This window comes from Lates calcarifer, linkage group LG13 (genome assembly GCF_001640805.2).
Source record: "Lates calcarifer isolate ASB-BC8 linkage group LG13, TLL_Latcal_v3, whole genome shotgun sequence".
In the NCBI taxonomy this organism is placed as follows: domain Eukaryota; kingdom Metazoa; phylum Chordata; class Actinopteri; family Centropomidae; genus Lates; species Lates calcarifer.
This window is the reverse complement of record NC_066845.1, coordinates 15,616,523-15,635,726: the sequence shown is the minus strand read 5'-3', so window position 1 is coordinate 15,635,726 and position 19,204 is coordinate 15,616,523. Positions and strand designations below refer to the sequence as shown.

Sequence of the window (19,204 nt, the reverse complement as noted above, 5' to 3'; positions counted from 1 at the left end):
TACTGATTATAAATGATAAATATGGGTACTTTGAGTGTTACTTAAAGTGTTTGTTTGAATATATCCCTGCTTCCCAGAGGATAAACGTTTTCTTCTTTCAAAGGAGCAGTGTGTAGAATTGTCATGTTTCTACAGTAGCTCAGAATGAAAAACCAAACACTGGCTCTAGAAAGGGCCTTTTGCATTTTTACATTACCTGAAGGCCACTGTAGGTTTTCTCATACACGTGGAGAGGGAGGGGTAATCAGTTGGTTGCAATCTGCAAACTTATCATTAAATGCCACTAAATCCTACACACTGGTCCTTTAATTACCCCACAGCCTTTCCTCAATATTGGCAACTTGGAAGCAGAAAGCTGAAAACAACAGCAGAGGCATTTTGCAGAAAAAGCTGAACAGTTAAAGTATATAGTATAAATAGCAGAAAAAGTTGAATAAGCATAAATGTCCTTAAAAAGTTAAATGTTTTGATAGTTGAATGGTTTCTGTAGCAGAAAGTACACAGGAGTAGTTAGCAACCAAAAAAGGGCAAAAGCAGAATGAAAAAAACAGCTAAATGCAGAATCAAATGGTGGAAGCTAAAATGTAAAACTGGAGCTGAGAGATTAAGTGCATTATATGGAAAAGCAGAGAACACAAGCATGTTGTAGGATCAGCTTAAAGGCTGGATGTTAAAGTGGAAGTTCCTAACAGTTAAAATGGAGAGAATTAGGTCTCAGCTGGTCCTGTGTGAGGGTCTCACAATACTCAGATGTGGCTCTGTGCACCTCTCAGAATCTCCCTATTGAGTCAAACAACATAACTACTTGACTATGTGACACCACCCACTAACCCTCTCCAATACACACTCATTATAAATTCATAAATAGTCAGAAATTAATATTAAATATAAACTGTGTTTATTCAAAAACTGTACAAGCCTAATAGCTGATTGTGACCTGTTTAAAGCTTAAGTGAAGTTTCTAGCACAAAGTATGCCGAACTAGTTGAACAGCATTCATGCTAATTATTTTTTATGTGGAAACTGTTGCTGGGGTCCACTTTCTCTACATCTGCCAGCCAGCATTCAGATCTTTAAATAGACAGCTATTTTGATGCAAAAGCATAACACAGGCCCCTGAGGGCTTGAGGCACACGAGCTAGATTTAATTTGAGGGTCAAATGGCCTGACAACGCTTAGGACACCCTGTGGTGAGTACATCTGAGGCAAAGAAGCCTGCAATCACCCACTCTGTTTGACACAGCAGTTGCAGAGGACCTGCTTGGGAATACTTCTCTTACAGTTTTTCACTGTGAAGCCACATGTAAGAGTTGTTTGGTTTAAAAGGTTTTTTGGTTTTCTTTTCTTTCTATTTTTTAATTGAACTTTTTGCATATTTTGAATGGACAAATTTGGAGAAGATAGAGCTGCTGTGTCACATTAGTAGTCTGGCTTGATCCCCAAACAGAAAAAGAAATGTCATATACATCTAAACTTCCTGCATCCTGGAATGACAAACCTCCTCCTCGGAAAGTGGAGATTGACCTGAGTTCACCTGGTCTCGCAGTGTTTGAGTTGGAGAGACTCTTGTTTACTGGCAAAGCCATCATCAGCCATGCAGATGAAGTGTGGCCTAGACTTTATGTTGGTGACCAGTAAGTAACTCACTCTTTTCTTTTGGTAAAAACCAGCAGACAAAAATGAAGCACAGCCTTGTAACTTTTTATCTTCTAAATATTATTCTCGTGACAGAGAGAGAGAGACAGAGGACTGAGCCCTTCTTACAAATGTTACCCAAGTCTAGACTTTGATTCAGAGTCCACATGTGAAAGTGCTGAATGGATCATAAATCAGTTTTAAATGCAGAGTGAGTAACTTAAGATCCCTTAAGCTGCATTCCACATTGGGAACTTGCGTAAACTACAGCTACGATGTGAGTTTCCACTGATGCCTGGGCATGAAAGCATGTCTCAAGTTTCTGGTAGGTACTAACTGACATATCAGAAGTGGTATTCTAAGTATCAGTCCATCACTATAAAATACGTTGCATGCAAATGGTTCTTCAGGAATATATAATAATATCTAACCATAAATTCTACCTATTGTCAGATACAGTCAGTGAATACGGGGTGTTGTATTTTTCAGACACAGTGCAGAGAATGTGGCTGATCTGTACAAACATCGAATCACACACATCCTGAATGCAGCTCACAGCAAACGCAGAGGACAGCCCGATATCTATGAGAACATGAGGATCACCTACATGGGTATAGAGGCTCATGACTCCTGTGGCTTTGACATGAGTGTCAACTTCCAGGCAGCGGCAGACTTTATCCATAGGGCTCTCAGCAGAGGAGGTAAGTGGGGGGAGGTAGAAAAAGACAAAGGCAGTTTTTAAAGACTGTTAGATTTGGTGTCTGTTTCAGAATTTTATGTTGCAATGTAATGTTTCTCTGATTCTCAGGCAAAGTGTTGGTGCATTGTCATGTAGGGGTGAGCCGCTCTGCCACCCTGGTCCTGGCTTACCTGATGCTGAAGCAGAATCTGACCCTTGTGGAGGCTATATGTGCCGTGAAAGATAACCGTGGTGTAATCCCTAACAGAGGCTTCCTCAGACAGCTCATCAAACTAGATGGAGAGCTGTTCGGCACACATCACTGAACCCCATCTGATAGTATTACTGGGTCCACAACATAGGGAAGACAGATCAAATATACTTCCTAACATAGAAAAATGAGATGCCCTAATTTCATTAAATGAATATATCTTTTTTTTTTTTTAACTTTTACTTTTACTGCTACTAATTTAAAGTTTTTTCTAAGTTTTTGAAGAGGGACTAAACAACATCTTATCATTTCCTGGATCATGTTTTAATTGCCATGAACTAAGAAAAAAAAAAGTGTATTCTGTCATTTTGTACATGTTAATTTTTTTTACATTAAAAAGATTAATTTGATTCAGCGTTTGGTGAATGTCTGGCAGTCAATTTGATGTACATCCACTGGGTTTCTACTGTATGGTGCTGTATGATACAGAATCATCACTAACATGTTTTTGTACATGTTGGTGACAGCACACAGTGGCTGCTTGGTGATTGTATTTATACAGCAATCATTACACAGAACATGTACAGTGGACAAACAAATAAGAGGTTGTGATAGAGAATAAACAAAACCAAAGTTCACTTGCTTTGATTACTCTTAAAAACAGGACATCTCCCTCTGTCCAGTCTGTGCTTCACTGTCAGTGGTTGATGAAACATGCTGTGAGCTGCAGCCAGAAGAAGGTAAGTGGTTACAAACAATTAGAACATCGGACAGACCAAGAAACTGCACTATAAATGATGACCTGTCGCCTGTTGCAGACACCAAAGATGGTGGCAGACATCAAAAACTGCGGTGTCAACTTTTTCAAAGAATTCACTAAAAACCTGTCCAAATCCACTCCAAATGGCATAAATCATGCCCCTGATTGAGTTTGAGTTGTTATGGGAATCTTCTGTTGAATAAAGCATAGAGTTGACGTTTGTCTTTCTGTAAGTTTAATTCATACATTTGCAAACAGACCCACTGCACTCCTCAAGCATGAGATGCACAATGAGTGCAGAGTACAATAGATTATAGATTCTATGCAATTCAGAGTATGCACTATCTAACAAGGTGACGTCTGGAGAAGAAAAGAACAGCATCTTCAGGAGACTACACAACAGTGTAGCCCTGAGAGAAAGGCGTCAGCACCCTCAGGAGATTACACAGCTATGCAGCCACGTTATCACTCTCTGTCCTTGATGGGGATAAGAGCCCTGCCAGTTTAGCCTGGCTGGTGTACAGAGGGTGGGGCGCCCAAGATCTGATTATTTGTTCACAGATCTGGGGTCTCCACTACCTGTCCACTTTGCTGACATGTAGAACAGACTGCAAAAGAGCTGAACATATGATATTTCATAAGGCACAACTGAAGTACAATACAAGTGATCAAGATTATCAATAAATCACAATTATCATGAATCATATGAAAATTTTCATTACAGAGCCTAAAAATGTGAATTCACCAAAACCTTGTTCAAATCCACTTCAAATGACATAAAACAATGGCTGCTTGGTGATTGTATTTATACAGCAATCATTACACAGAACATGTACAGTGGACAAGCAAATAAGAGGTTGTGATAGAGAATAAACAAAACCAAAGTTCAGTTGCTTTGACTACTCTTAAAAACAGGACATCTCCCTCTGTCCAGTCTGTGCTTCACTGTCAGTGGTTGATGACACATACTGTGAGCTGCAGCCAGAAGAAGGTAAGTGGTTACAAACATTTAGAGAGCTAACATTAATCATTTTAGCAATACATGTGCAAAACTGGAAATGAGCATGATTGTCAGAGCAACATATGCAAATTCTGACTTGATTTACCAATCTTATTATCATGTTGAAGGTACAAAAACGCTGCATTGTCTGTAATGTTGTAATATCCACTGTATGTAAAAGCATTTCCTCTATGACATTAATAATCACTACTTAACCTGCAAATATTAAAATGAAAATTTGTGATTAGATCAGGTTTGATTGACAGTAATCAAGTCAAGTCAGTTTTATTTATATAGTGCCAATTCACAACAGATCTTATCTCAAGGCACAGCAGGTCTAGATAATAGTCTTTATAATATTATTTATAGAGATCAAATAATTCCCATCATAAGTGAGCACTAGGCAACAGTGGCGAGGAAAAACTTTTTAAGCTGCAGAAACCTTGAGCAGACTCATGGGGAGTGGCCATCAGCTTTGACCTTAGAGTTGAGAGAGAGAGAATGATAATAAAATCCTGATTAGTGCACAAATGTGAAATCACCTTCTCTAAACGAGCCCCACCCTCTTTAAACTAGTGAGAAGAACACAGACAGAGAGAGAAAACAAAAGATACACAGAAATCTGAGTCTAAGAACCAAATACTCCAAAATTGTTCTAACTGTAAAGAAAATAGTATGTTCTTGCGGGAACCAATAACTCACAGTGAGACTGAAAAATAACTTTCAGGGTCTTTAAAACAACATACATACTGTCTGTTTATTTAGCATATTTGCTCTAGCAAACATTGTGAAACCCAAATGAACAGTGCTTGAACTTTTCTCTCAGTAAACCATGATGCGTGCAGCCCTGAATATCTGGATCTTATCAGCAGTGGTCTGCGTGGGGAGAGGCCACCATCATCATGAACATCAGACAGACCAAGAAACTGTACCCAACACCAGCAGTGTCTCACTGGTGGCTGCAGCAAACAAAGAATTTACCTACCGTCTGTACCGGAAGTTAGCAGCTCACGCAGATTCACAAGGTAAGAACATCTTCTACTCACCAAGGAGCGTGTCCATCGCCTTGGCTGCCTTGTCTGTAGGAGCGCGGGGAGAGACCCACCAGCAGCTTTTCAGTGGTCTGGGTTTCAACAACTCCCAGCTGACACAGGCAAATGTAAATGAAGCTTTCCAAACGCTCCTTGGAAGGGCGTCTAATGAAAACACCAGTGAGGGGACCGCTGTGTTCGTGGATAACCGCTTTAAACCCAACCCTGATTTCTTGGACGTCCTGAAGCAATCTTACTCTGCAGAAGGGTTTAATGTTGACTTCACCAAAACCACAGAAAGCGCTGATACCATCAATAAGTATGTGGCTGACAAGACAAAAGGAAAAATAGACAAGCTGGTGGAGACCCTGGATGAAAACACAGTCATGTATCTCATCAGCTACATCTATTTCAAAGGTAAATGAAATCCTATTTGGTTTGTCTCCTGCTCATTCTGAAGTTGCACCTTTTAAGTTTGATGTATCAACCAACAATTTCTGTTTTATTTCTGCTCACCATCAAACAGGAATGTGGCAGACTCCATTCAATCCTAGGCTGACCACGAATGACGAGTTCATTGTGGATGAGAACACCAAGGTTCAAAGCTGCAGAATGGACTGAAGTTACAATGATTATGCATCATATAGCATCCTTCATACTGTGTGTCTATTTTCCAATTGTCATTTTCCAGGTTCCAGTCCAGATGATGAATATGGAGGAGGATGTTGAAATCTATTACGAACAGGCAATTAACACATCAGTCCTCCACCTTCCCTTCAACAGCTCCTACTCCATGCTGCTGATGTTGCCTGACAATATGGCAGACCTGGAGAATGTTATTTGCCCAGGCCATATCACCAAATGGCTGAAATGGATGAAGTCCAGGTTGGAAGAAATCATCCTAAAATCATCCTTAAATTCTTGGTTTCTAATATGGATGGTTTGACATTGAATGAACTGCTCATCTTTGTCCTGTCAGATCAGTCACTGTTTGTCTATTTCCCAATTTTTTAGGAGATATGACATATATGTTCCAAAGTTCTCCATCAAGGCCTCCTACAAGCTGAATGATGTGTTGACTGAAATGGGGATGACAGACATGTTTGGTGATCATGCAGACTTGAGTGGCATTTCAGAGGGGCAAAAACTGGCAGTCTCAGAGGTAAGAACATGCTGTTGCATTCACATTCACTTCCCCTATGTTTCATCTGCCTTTTATCTCACTGTACCTCTATTGTACCTCAGGTTGTGCACCAAGCAACCCTGGATGTAGATGAGGCTGGAGCCACTGCCACAGCTGTTACAGGCATTGGCATCACGCTTCTGTCCTTCCGCCATGTCCCGGTCTTGAAGTTCAATCGTCCATTTATGGTCGTTGTTGTTGACCGCACCACAGAAGACACCCTCTTCATGGGCAAGATTGTCAACCCAAACATATGATGGAGGAAACATTGTGTTCACCCAAGCACAGCTGTTGCATCACATATAGAATACAAATGCATAAAAACATTTACTCTGTGGTCTCTTCTTTTATGACAGAGTGTGAGGATGTTATCAAACAGGCATTCCCATATGTATTTGTCATTATAACAGAGATCATCTTTTATAACAAATAAAAAACATTTGTTGACTGGTGAGCATTTTTAAATTCATTCTACAACTATTCCTCAGTATTTGACTGAGCACTTGTGTAGTCCCTAAGATGGTAAATGAAGACATCCCAGTTGGAAAAACATTGATATATTTCTCTCATTAGACACAACACAACTATTTTGTGTACAGACCCTTTTTCTGAGATGTTCTGTGGGATATTTGAGGTTTTTAGTCTCTTTTCTGAGATCATGGGGTGCCTAGGTTGGTTATTAACTTAAAAGGTAAGCACTGGCTATACAAGTGTATGAAAATAGGCGGTTTCATGAGGAAGACTGAATGACATGTCAGCCCAAATATAACACAATAAAATGTGTTAGGTATCACTAACTACTTATTCATTACTTAAATCAAACAGAGTCAGTCTTAAAGCAGCCTAACACAATTTGTGGTTTGTCACACTCAGTAAAAGCCTCCAGGTTAACTTCTGTAGCTAAACAGTACAACAGCTTTTAATATAAAGCAAAAACAAGATGGGGCTTGACAGGCGATGGACCAAGCAAAAGGGGGCACCAAAAGGGAAATAATGAAGTAATAATGTATGTATGTAATTTATATAGGTTTTCTGTGGCGGTTTGCAAGTTTTAGTTCATTAACTACAAATACTTATTATTAGAAATTTCGAACGTGTAAACATTATATTTTTTCCTCGTAATTCGTATAATCCGCTGTGAATATGGTTGTATTAATTTATTTGTTTTATCATATATCATATCAACTGACTACAGTGTAAGCAGCTGACTGTGGGCGGCAGCAACACGCCTCCTGGAATCTGGTCTTCTGAAAATAATACATCTCACGAAGAAGAACTTTGGCGCGATCTGATTGGACGACTGTAAGTTTGTTTCAGACATGGCCGAAACCGGAGGAGAAGGAGCGCAAGGTGGAGCATATTTTCACAAAGAAAGAATAAAATACAGCCCCGAGGAGGAAGCCAGGCTGGAGAGACAGCATTTTTGGAGAATAATCGATGCTTTTAGGTTTTACAGGTATAAAACTGCTTTCAAGTAAAGAAAGAGCCAGGTAGCGACAGTTTGTTTCAATAAACGATGTTGCTAGCAAATAACAATAGCAGAGGACAGATAACTAGGTTTGGAGGGATACTGCCAACTGTGATAGTTTGTCTTTATTCTAGTGCAGCCAGTGCTTCTTATAGTTAAGTCAGCTTGAATTTAACCAGGTTCTTGTGGCATTTATTGTTAATTTGTTTTGATTTGAGCTCCCCTCATGTCATTGGTATCACTACCTCTTTATGATCCACCCTCTCTCCCTCTAACGTCGCTCACATGTCAAAGCAAACTTAAGAGAGGAATAATATGTGACGTAGACATCTCGTTTTAAGACAATAATAGAGTAAATAACCTGGGAACCATCTGGACCAAAGGGTTAGACCCACACCATATCATTACACAGTTCAGATCAGCCAAACACCTGTTGTTCCTCAATATTGTTTCATTGACATGAAAACACTCACAAACCTCTGCTGTCACCTGTGTTTCTTCCTGTCAGGGTTCATGTCCAGGAGCAGGTCAAGCGAGCTGAGCGTCAGTTTCGGAGCCTACCACAGCACCACCAGAATTTGCTGCCAGGTGTTTTGTCCAACCTGACCCGGATCAGCCAGTGTGCAGACCACAACCAGGAGGTGCTGCAGGCCATCATTCACAACAGCCTTGACATGTTCGAGAACATCGGGTACGGCGAGAGGGTAAGGCCAGACGAAACCAGGTTGCCCACTGCACAGGTACTTAGGTACTTACATAGAGAGATACATTTTGTAACACTTGATGAATTTATGTAGATGTGTCTTTCTTACGACAGGAGGATCCGAGGAAGGTGCGCCCATCCACTACATTTGACATGGACAAGCTTAAATCCACCATAAAGCAATTTGTCAGAGACTGGAGTGAGGTGGGTCAGGCTGAGAGGGACTCCTGCTACCAGCCCATCATCCAAGAGATCCAAAGACTCTTCCCAAGTGATCAATAGTAGGAAACACGCAAGCGCACATAGACAGACACATGCATGCTAAAAACAGAAATGCTTCATATTTCGCACAAGCATAAATATAATAAACAGAAATAAAGGCATATGGTTGCATGATAGCTAACAGCTTTTCCATGGTTTCAGAGCACCATGTAATGATTCTGATAATGTGACTTACTCAGTGTTTTCCATGTGATATGTGCATTTTGTGCATTTTATTATGTCAGTGATGTGTCTAAGGTGAGCGTGCTGATTCCGGGTGCTGGGCTTGGCCGTCTAGCCTGGGAGATTGCCCGCCTGGGTTATATATGCCAGGGCAACGAATGGAGCCTCTTCATGCTCTTCTCCTCAAACTTTGTTCTCAACAGGTAACACAGACACTAACACTCGTGTAACTCCAGGTGCCTTACACCAATCCTAGGGACTACCACCACTCTTACATACATTCATCCAGGATATTTTTGCCTGCTTTAGTTGGAACTATGAATTAATGACTTAATTTTATGTCTTAATTCTGTAAGTATTTGTATGTGATCACAAAGATACTCAGAATTCATAATTCATCTTCACTTGTTTGGTGGTGCAACTTCATACTCTGCAGAATGCTACCTCCATCCACCTATCCTCATGAATTTGGACTGCTCCATTCAGGTGTGAAAAGGTGAACGCTCTGACCCTGTACCCTTGGATCCACCAGTTCAGCAACAACAAGAAATCCTCTGACCAAATACGACCAATCAGATTCCCTGATGTCAACCCACAGAGCTTACCACTAACTTCAGACTTCTCCATGGTAGCAGGGGACTTTGTGGAGGTCTACACTGATGCAGGTAAATAAATGCTGTTGGGATTCAAGTTTCAGCCTTTGTAGCATGCAGGAGAAATGTTCTTGTAAGGATTTCAAGCAACTTTGTGTTTTCATCAGCCCCTCTGGGAATTTGCAATCCCAAAAGTAAAGTTATATTTATTTCCATTCAAAATGTCTTTTCAGGCAAAGTTAATTCTTAATTCTTAATTACAAAACGACAAACAAAAGGAAGAACAAAAGTATGTAGTTATGTTTGGTGTTTTTAGGGATACACACTTTGCATCATTGACAAATTGTGCACCTTAGAAGAATTAATTAAAAGTGATCATATTATATTGTCCATTCTCTCAGATTCCTGGGACTGTGTGGCTACCTGCTTCTTTATAGATACAGCTCACAATGTCATAGAGTATGTGGAGACCATCTGGAAGATTCTTAAGCCTGGTGGAGTGTGGATCAACCTGGGTGAGTTAGTGTGTGTATAGTTACATGTAAACTCTCCTGGGGAACAAAATGCTTTCCATGAGTAGATAACCTGCTGTTGAAAGTGGTGAAAAATACAAATACCTCATCATCAGCCAATTGTCAGTTTATTTAGGTGTTTAATGATACGACTGTTGGATGTATTCTAGGAATCATTTTTTCCTACTATAATTGTTGTATTTCATATTTTATTTTTCAGATTTTACTGAATTTGCTTTAACATAAACACATCAATTAGAAATTCTCTGCATTATTTAGATCTGTTGAGCATTTAGAGAAGTGGCTTCTCTGCACTGGAGACACTGTCCTTTCTCCATTTGGGCAAATGTGAGACTGGAGTGAGAGAGAGAGGAATCTGTGCTTCTTGTGAAGCTGATTAAACAAACACCAGAACCAAACCAAAACTGTTAAATTTTGTGTCAAATTTTCTGTTGTTATAAACAACTTCTATTTGACCTTGTATCAGCAAATAAGAAAACACAACAAAATGGAACAAGAAAAATGTGCATCACTGCTATTGCTGTTTGTTTTAAATGTTTTTGAATTTTTTTTTTCTCATTGAATAGAAAGAAGTGTTGTATGACACTTGTCAAAGTTAAAATCTCTAATGTTTCTTCAGGTCCACTGCTGTATCACTTTGAGAACATGGCCAATGAGCTCTCAGTGGAACTTAGCTACGAAGACATTAGGACAGCAATGGTTAAATTTGGCTTCCACATTGAGGTAAACCAGTAACTTTAACATTCATTAACATCATGTTTCCCTTCAGAAATCTTGTTCCAGTTGTAAAGCAGTGTTCATATTTCTCCTGCAGGTGGAGAAAGAGTCGATGCAGACCACCTACACAGAGAACGACCGCTCTATGTTGAGATACGTTTATGACTGTGTCTTCTTTGTGGCACGAAAACCTGCAGACGTATACTTTGATTGTCAAGAAGACGACCAACAACAGAGCTCTCCATCGGCGGCAAAGTCACCACGAAGAGAGGGCACTGACAGCCTGACGTGACAAGAAATCCTTTGATGTCAGTGAACTTAGAGCACAACCATTGACTGAAGAAAAATTAGACTGTCAGAGTGAAAAAGAAAATGGAAACAGAAGAAAAAAAATCAGTGGACATTAAGTTTTTTTCCGTCATATATATTTTTTATAATTTTTATTCTATTTTTTTTTTCAAGGTGAGTCATTTACCTTTGGCTGCTATTTTGTTTAAGTGGTTTGTGTGTCAGCTACAAGCCATGAAGCCTATATTTCTTTTAACTATCACAGCCTGTAATCTTACTCATTCTTATGTCCATTGACTTTCACTGCCTGAGAAAGGCGAAGAGAAAGATAGAGAGAGAGAGACAGTGTGTGTGTGTGTGTGTGTGTGTGTGTGTGTGTGTGTGTGAACAGAGAACATGATGTGAAAATATGCTTTTGAAATCTATTTATTTTTCAAATATGGTGCCAATAATTAAATCTACTCACTTGCATTGATTAGTCACCTCTGAAAATGTCATGTCAAAACATGTTCCAGCTTTTCAGGAATAAGTTGTTTTAAATTTTCATTGACTTTTCTGGTTTATAATCACACTTTGGAATAAAGCCAAACATTTTAAAAATATGAATCTCCACTGTTTTACTGTTTTACATTTGGTAGTTCAATTCTATGCCCACTTAAAAAATAGTCTCACCCATTCAGCATTTTATAGGTTAATAGTATCACCTTAAAAGCTGATCTAACATGAATAGAAAGTCAAGAATTAACTAAACTCTAGAGGATACTTTGAGCATTTTCTGTTCAGTAGGAGGAACTGAACGCATGATTTTAAGATTTCTTGTCTTATAATACATACATCGTGTGTGAGCATGGAGCAGCACGAATGTACCCGCCACAGGAAGAGCAGAGGCGCTGGGCGGAGACAGACGTCGGTGCTTCCCTCTGATTGGTTAATCGCAATAATTTCACTTCCGGTGCTCAATGTTTTGTGACTGAATACCACCACGTTTAATATCAGCAGTGAGGAGCATCTAGAGTCGGTGTTTTATCACCACGTGTTTTAGCCGTAAACCAGTGCACTGGCAGAGCTGATATTCATGGCAAAGAGACGCGCTGAGGACACTCTGCTGCACGACTCTCCCTCCAAAAGATGTTACCGTTCACTTCGCAGTGTTGACATGCAGCTGGAGAGCTTTCCTCCAACCGGGGGTGTGAGCTTGAGCCCTCCATCCCTGCTGGCTTTGTTGGGCAGCCGCTGCAGAAAGAGGCCCTACTACTTCGAAGACCCAGAACAGAAACAAGAAGAAGCCGCCGGTCTTTATCGCAAGACCACGCAAGTCTGCGACGCTAGGAAGCATGCAACAAGTGTTTTGACGGTGCAGACTTCTGGAAGCTTCCAGGACCGACGCAGCTCCGGTACACTAACAAATCTCAAAAAACGACCTCGAGAGGGCCCCGCGGGTTCAGAGACTGCTGTTCCTAAAGCTGGTGATAAAGTAAGTTACTAATAATATCGCAGAAGTGGGCATTTTTTTGTCTGCAGATAGTTGGGCGGTTCAGAGAAAGTAAGTCGGTGTGATGGCAGCAAACCACCACTAGATGTCAGCCCTTACCCGTTGTATAGCTCGTTGTAGTCCCAGCTACCTGTCAAAATCTGCCTCAGTGGCTGGTCTTGTCCTAATTTGGTTGAGCTCACTCGGGCAGCTAGTCTAAAATGTTACTGTTTTCTGTTTTTGACATTTCTCCTGAGCTCAGTCCTTCTCTCTTACTCATCACTCTTAGGTGGCTGATGGAGACACCAACACTGAAGATTGCACTTACAACTCCTTTCAGTACTGGAGGGTTCCGTTACCTGAACTTGACCTCTCACTGCTAGAGGATGTTGACAGCCATTCCCAAACAAAACAAAAGTCAGACGTGAAAGACTCTTCGTCTGATGCCATGGAGACCTGAAGATGATGGGTGCAGTGAGTCTCCTCTGTTCTGTGCAGACATCAGCAGCTGGTCCACTCTGTAGCAGGCCAGAGACACGCTGTTTGCTAGAAATGCATCTAGGTGAGAGGCAACAACCTTATGTTACAGGCCATTGAGTTAACCCTGTCATAGGCTGTAGTAAGTGACCCTCGTGCTGGTGTAAGATCAGTGACTGAGATGAACCAACAATATGATCTGCAGTGTAACATCACTGTAATAATGATGGGTGCCCATTCACCCTCAAATTGTAGATATATATTTTTGTACTGTATTGTAAAAGTTCTTTTAAAAAATAATTGACATTGTGTGATCTATAATCTTTCAAATCTTGCTCGGTGTAACTCATACCAGAGTTGTTTATAGATTATATGACTGAGTTGCAGTTGTGAGAAAGTTACATTTTGAATGCTCCTCTTTGAAGGCTTTAGTGTATGTTGTGTTAGCACTATTAGACTTTTATTACATACAACTCTCATCGATGATTGTCACTGCCAGCTCGTTTCATTGGCAATAAAAACACATGTCTATAATCTGTGAATTCACATCGGTTTACTTTAAATTTTACTTGTTTTCACCAGTGTATCTGTCAGTGTCAGTGCTACATGGGAAAACAGGTTAAACCATGGCACAGTAACATACAGCCTGCTGTAGTCCACATACACTATATATCATCGTTGTCGCCTACATCCATCAATCACCATTCTCACGTCTCTGCTTGTGGACCGGGGGTGGGGGGCGACATACTAGTGGAGACCATGTGTTGACAGCTGAGGAAGTGAAACAGTCCTGAGTGTGTTTGAAGGAGGAGCTCATGAACTCCTTGAGGCTTCTTGGAAAGACTCTCCCTGCCCTTTGGACCAGTGGCTGATAAGAGGGCACTCAGTCCCTGTCAGAGGACTAATGATGAGGTGGTGGGATTTAACTTCAGATCTCTGCAAACTCATTCATAGTAAACGCTACACGTTTTTAATTCAAGTGTACAGCCATGGTAAGTCACACATAACTAATACTTGTACTGAAGAGGCCAGTTTGTTTCCAGCTAGTGTCTACTAGCACAGCTCAGCTATTCAAGACAGTTTGAGGCTATTTATTTACTAATCGCTGTCGTTAGCAAATAAGCAAATAGCTAATGTTAGCAAAGTTTCGCTGTGATTTCATTGTTTGCTAAAACATGTAAGTAGCGTTAAGTAACAAACTTCGTAAAAGCAGTTTAATCGCCTTTGTGTTTACTTTCGTCTCTAACATGCACTTAAGATTGATAATAAGTTAATTGTACAGCGTAGCAATAATTAGTCGTGACTTCACAGTGTAGCTGGCGTTACATTAAATAACGTTACTTCGAGTAATTAGCGTTACTAGCTGAGTAAAGCTTAAGGATAGTATTTTCCGTATTTCCGTATTTTTTCTGTATTTACTTTTTGGGAAACTTTATAGGTAAATTCCACAACTTATCAGGAGAAAACACTGTATGCTTTCGATATTCATCTATTTACATTACCGGTTAAAAGTTACCAACAGTACAACAGATAAATAATAAAGATGAATTAAAGGAATCCTAAATTTAAATATTAGACTCGCTCAGCAGCTGAACACACTCTTCGCTCTCTCTATTGCTGCTGTAGTTCCCACAAATGTGTTGCTTTTCTCTCATCATCTGTCCATCTCATCCAAGACCAGCTGGATGGGGTCTAGGCCTGGAGATTGTGCTGGTCTTCCATCATGTGAAACCACTGTCTAGTTCTTTTTCCTCAAATGATTTGGGTCATTATCTTGCTGTAGGATGAACTGCTGAGCAACCAGTCTATCTCCCTTTGTTATCTGCCTTTTCCTCACCATTCTGATATAATGACCTTTGTACTATTTAAGGTTATTCACTGGACTTGAACTGCTTAAATTTCAGTAAAAACTGGGGCGATCATCCCGTGAAAGAATGAAGGATCCTTATAAGGGAGGTCAGAACACCCTCACCTGTTTGCCCACATATTAAATTATGAAGCATCTTATTCATTATGAAGAATATTTTTATATTGACAAAAATGTACATAAGTAACTGTATATGTAAAATTACCATATAGCACATAGGATCATCAAGTACTATAGCTGATTTATGTTTCATACTAGTTCTAAAATTGCAGCTAACACTGTGAGCTACATCAGCTACATCAGTTCCCTGTTTGGTGTTTACACAGTCTGACCCAGGGAGGGTGCGCACCAGCTCCCCAACCATGTGTACTAATCTCAGGAAGGGGATGTGTGTATGTTTCCTACCAACAATACTCTTCACAGTAAGGCCATTGTTAAATCTGGATGGGAAACTGAGCACAGGAGCAGGACAGACCTTGAAAGTCCACGGGAAGCATGAAGAAAAGACTTCTGTCAAGTCGAATGAGAGGCTAACCGTCAGTGTTTTTAAGAATGTATTTTGGGTTTCTATGACGAGGAGGGACCCACGATTAGTTCTCTGTAGATCCTGCATGTAGGCTGCTGCCGGCACTGCAATAAGCTTCACTGAGAAGGTCACTGATTACATCTTCTCAGGAATGGTGTGTTTCCTTGCTGGAGGATGGGTTTGACAATAACGTTGAGAATATACTGCTTAGCTTCTCCAGGATTTATGTACTGTAAGTAAACATTTTCTCTTGTTATATCAGTCACGAAAGTCTTGGATTGAGGAAACCTTCTTCAGGAGAGAGTGCGTGAAGTTTATCCCCTCCTCTCGTGACCTACACAGGTAAACTGGAATTTGACAGCATCGTTGAGCTTCCAATGATTCTCAGATGAAATACAGGCTGTATTTCTTTTTATTTAGTACACTGTATAATATTAAAAGCAGTTGCTGGAAACCACATTTTTCTGAGCAGAGCAATTTGGCAATCTGCCCTTCCTTCCAGGAAGAGGGACCATGTGGATTCTTTGGTAATGTGTTATTTCCTGTTTTTTTTTTTTTTACAGATGTATTCCAGTATGTCAAGTATGCCAAAATTTGATCAGGTATAAATTTATGAATTATGAGTTTATATGTGTCTTTATACCATCTCCAAACCTGCTACCACCCCACCCCCTTTTCCAATGAAGCACTTGTTTTCTTACTCTGTTAATCCCCCCCCGCCCACAGCCTTTATTTTAACATTTCCCATTTATCTTCTCTTTCTATTTCTCTTAACTCTTAATGGTATGGAAGTTAGTGGTGTCAGCAATGTAGGAGATTTATGAGTGTGTGTTCATTTTGTGGGCTGTAAAATGATAAACACAACCAAACACAGAGAAGCAGACCTAAGGACAAAGGGAGGTGAAGAGGAGTGAAGTGAAGGGAGGGAGACAGGAAAATGGGAGGAACAGTAGCCTGACTGGGGGAGGTCTGTCAGGTGCCTGTGAATTATAACCTACAACACTCCCTTGATTTTGAAATACTTTATATAGCCCACACATACTTTTTTTTTTTTTTAATCTCAAAAGGGTGAAAAAGAACAATAAAATGTATGTGAATGGTGTCTCTTTTTCTGTGATTCTCTCTTCACCTTTTTCCACATTTTTTCATTTGCCAGATGTTGTTGTGGCCGCCTGATGGGGGAGCACTCTTGGGAAGAGTCGTCTCCTCCCATATCCCTCTGTCCTGGTCCAGGTCAGGATGTGGCAGAGGACTGGTCCATAGAGCTCCATACCAAAGCAAGTCCCACCAATGCCTATGGAATTATAGACTTTGAAGACACTGCCACACGCGTCTGTCGGGCCAAGGTCTGTATGTTGCCACCTTAATTTAGAAAACTCTAATCCCATTTTTTTATATTACCACCAAAATTAAATACTTGTCTTAGAGTAAACAAATGAAACTCCATCAAGAGTTTGATGGTTGTCTAAACAAGCTTTGGTTTGCTATGATGTAAGCACCCAGTAGTCAGTTCAAGCTGCATGAAAGCAAAGATACTATCATTTTAAAACAGTAGTGACAAAACTTTCACACTAGCAATGCCTGAGAAAAGCTCAAAGATCCTCTTAGACCCAAACAGTTGAATATGTTTCCTCCAGTATGTTCGTGTGGCTGTGGACTCAAAGGCAGAGGCGCTGCTCCAACTGATGCTGAGGGAGTGGCAGATGGAGAGACCCAAGCTGCTGCTGACCATCCAGGGAGGCTCAGAAAACTTCACCCTGCCTCCTAAAGTCAAGCAGGCCTTCAGCAAAGGGCTGATCACTGCTGCCCTCAGCACAGGGGCATGGATACTCACTGATGGCATTAATACAGGTAGGCGTTACAAACGATCTACATGTGTGTGGGTCAGTAATCTTAATCCTCTCAAACGCCTCTGGATCTTGGGTTAGTGTCTGATATGTGCTCACATCACCTGTGGGTTGTAGGGGAGTGTTGTGTCCATGTATTTGCAGATTGTTACACAGAAAAATAGCGTGTTTGCTTCCTGTCTTAAGTCAGCAGAATTCTTTATTATACTGTTAAATTGTTTATTTGCTCTGCATTCAGCTGCTCTTTAAATACTCCCTAGGTGTGTCTAAGTATGTAGGCGAGGCAGTGAAAATATTTGGGGGCCATGACCTAAGGAAGAGAAACACAGTCGGCATCACACCATGGGGTGTGATCGATAACAACATGGAACTTATAGGCAGAGATGTAAGTAATAAAGAAGTAGTAAAATGTTGTCTGAATTTAGATAACACCACCTCACCATTTTGACACCAAAAATGTTTCTAACGTCATTGTTTTCCTACAATTGACTCCTGGTTGGCACTTGACGTGACTTTCATTCAACGTGGTTCAGGTGTTCAGGCCCTACCAGCCACTGGGGAACCCTTTGAGCAAGAGGGTCTGTCTCAATGGTTTCCACTCCCACTTTCTGTTGGTGGATGATGGAACACTGGGAAAACATGGCTGCCAGCAAGGCTTCAGGAAGAAGCTGGAGAAACACATCCAACTACAGAAGATACACCCTCGTGAGTCAGTGTGTGTGTCTGTGTGTTTTTGTGCCTTGCATACAGGAAGTGAGAAACTCACTCTCCCACTCCTCTCCTCTTTTGCAGGACTGAACCAAGGAGTGCCTGTCGTGTGTGTGGTGGTGGAGGGAGGCCCTGCTATTGTGTCCACAGTGTTGGACTATGTTAGCAATGTGCCCCCTGTGCCGGTGTTGGTGTTCGAGGGCTCGGGCAGGGCTGCTGACCTGCTCGCCTTCTTACACAAGCAGACTGCTGCTGACAGGTATGCATGCGTACCTCAGTGCATCTACAGCAGTAGATCTAATGGATCCACCTAGTTGTGTAAAATGAAACCACATGTTTTTTGTTATACCTTATGTTACAACTTTAATGAGCAGACATGCCACAAATATAACTTTCATGTTCACTGCATTTTAGGGAATTGGATGCAGACATTAAAGATGATTTCCTCATCAGGATTGGAGATGCATTTGGGGTGGACAGAGTTGAAGCCTCTCACCTCTACAGTCTCTTCCAGCAGTGTATGGATCACAGACAGTCTGTAAGTAAATCCCCATTTTGGGAATATTTTTGTTGTGATTTGACACATGGATCACTCACTCAGTGTGTCTTTCAACAACAGATAACGATCTTTGACTCAGAGTCAGAGGACCAGACGGCACCTGATGCAGCCATTTTGACAGCTACTCTCAAAGGTACTTGTTTTTCTCTTTTTAGTCATGACAATAGAAATTTTGACATGTCATAGCAGGAAAACCACAGGTGTAATTGATAACATTAACAATTGGCTGCATTCACCACTTTCAGGCTTGGTATTGTGCAGACTGGCTCACTGGCATGACCTGGGCTTTTTCCTGCTATGATAAGCCAAAATGTCAACTTTGAAAAATGCATGTTACACCTTGGGAAAGCAGAAATATAAGTCCTGTTGTTATATTGTTTCTGTATGATTAACAGGCACCAAGGCCAGTCCTGCGGAGCAGCTGAGTATGGCTCTTGCCTGGGACAGGGCTGACATTGCACAGAAAGATGTCCTGGTGTATGGACAGCATTGGCAGGTGAGACT

At 40.8% G+C, this 19,204-nt stretch overlaps 5 protein-coding genes across 13 annotated transcripts in view; all 5 read left to right on the top strand.

Annotated features, from left to right (window-relative positions):
- Positions 1 to 464: 464 nt before the first annotated feature.
- On the top strand, positions 465 to 2,935 carry LOC108878238 (dual specificity protein phosphatase 26). Its single transcript, XM_051074888.1, has 4 exons — positions 465 to 1,303; positions 1,448 to 1,634; positions 2,125 to 2,336; positions 2,444 to 2,935. The coding sequence occupies exons 2-4, from the start codon at positions 1,456 to 1,458 to the stop codon at positions 2,638 to 2,640; spliced, it is 588 nt and encodes a 195-aa protein (XP_050930845.1). The 5' UTR covers positions 465 to 1,303; positions 1,448 to 1,455; the 3' UTR covers positions 2,641 to 2,935.
- A 213-nt stretch (positions 2,936 to 3,148) lies between these two features.
- LOC108878236 (serpin A3-5) lies at positions 3,149 to 6,953 on the top strand. 2 transcript variants are annotated; one of them, XM_018668718.2, is made up of 6 exons: positions 3,149 to 3,265; positions 5,112 to 5,733; positions 5,843 to 5,913; positions 6,008 to 6,201; positions 6,331 to 6,478; positions 6,562 to 6,953. In XM_018668718.2, exons 2-6 carry the CDS (start codon positions 5,118 to 5,120, stop codon positions 6,754 to 6,756), a joined length of 1,224 nt encoding a protein of 407 aa, XP_018524234.1. In that variant the 5' UTR covers positions 3,149 to 3,265; positions 5,112 to 5,117; the 3' UTR covers positions 6,757 to 6,953. The 2 variants fall into 2 exon arrangements, with proteins under 2 accessions (XP_018524234.1, XP_018524233.1); XM_018668717.2 differs by lacking the exon at positions 3,149 to 3,265 and adding an exon at positions 4,201 to 4,276.
- Positions 6,954 to 7,786: 833 nt separating this feature from the next.
- On the top strand, positions 7,787 to 11,847 carry carnmt1 (carnosine N-methyltransferase 1). 2 transcript variants are annotated; one of them, XM_018668716.2, is made up of 8 exons: positions 7,787 to 7,955; positions 8,476 to 8,671; positions 8,785 to 8,951; positions 9,177 to 9,317; positions 9,601 to 9,779; positions 10,109 to 10,222; positions 10,860 to 10,963; positions 11,055 to 11,847. In XM_018668716.2, exons 1-8 carry the CDS (start codon positions 7,819 to 7,821, stop codon positions 11,247 to 11,249), a joined length of 1,233 nt encoding a protein of 410 aa, XP_018524232.1. In that variant the 5' UTR covers positions 7,787 to 7,818; the 3' UTR covers positions 11,250 to 11,847. The 2 variants fall into 2 exon arrangements, with proteins under 2 accessions (XP_018524232.1, XP_018524231.1); XM_018668715.2 differs by having other exon boundaries at positions 8,476 to 8,707.
- A 286-nt stretch (positions 11,848 to 12,133) lies between these two features.
- On the top strand, positions 12,134 to 13,727 carry wu:fa19b12 (uncharacterized protein LOC560551 homolog). The gene is made up of 2 exons (XM_018668729.2): positions 12,134 to 12,719; positions 13,006 to 13,727. The coding sequence occupies exons 1-2, from the start codon at positions 12,321 to 12,323 to the stop codon at positions 13,174 to 13,176; spliced, it is 570 nt and encodes a 189-aa protein (XP_018524245.1). The 5' UTR covers positions 12,134 to 12,320; the 3' UTR covers positions 13,177 to 13,727.
- Positions 13,728 to 13,811: 84 nt separating this feature from the next.
- The window catches only part of trpm6 (transient receptor potential cation channel, subfamily M, member 6), an 18,337-nt gene continuing 12,944 nt past the window's right edge, over positions 13,812 to 19,204 (top strand). For 3 of the 7 annotated variants that reach the window (XR_007814396.1, XM_051074885.1, XM_051074886.1), the window contains exons 1-11: positions 14,224 to 15,740; positions 15,849 to 15,928; positions 16,150 to 16,188; positions 16,743 to 16,932; positions 17,224 to 17,437; positions 17,694 to 17,818; positions 17,967 to 18,138; positions 18,226 to 18,400; positions 18,556 to 18,679; positions 18,761 to 18,833; positions 19,096 to 19,196. Coding sequence is in view for 5 of the 7 variants with exons in the window: in XM_051074885.1 (XP_050930842.1) it covers positions 15,738 to 15,740; positions 15,849 to 15,928; positions 16,150 to 16,188; positions 16,743 to 16,932; positions 17,224 to 17,437; positions 17,694 to 17,818; positions 17,967 to 18,138; positions 18,226 to 18,400; positions 18,556 to 18,679; positions 18,761 to 18,833; positions 19,096 to 19,196 (1,296 nt within the window). In the remaining 2 variants the exon portion in view is untranslated. Of the gene's footprint in view, positions 14,186 to 14,223; positions 15,741 to 15,848; positions 15,929 to 16,149; positions 16,189 to 16,742; positions 16,933 to 17,223; positions 17,438 to 17,693; positions 17,819 to 17,966; positions 18,139 to 18,225; positions 18,401 to 18,555; positions 18,680 to 18,760; positions 18,834 to 19,095; positions 19,197 to 19,204 lie in introns of those variants that run through there. The other 4 variants (XM_018668722.2, XR_007814395.1, XM_051074884.1 and 1 more) reach the window with 4 other exon arrangements.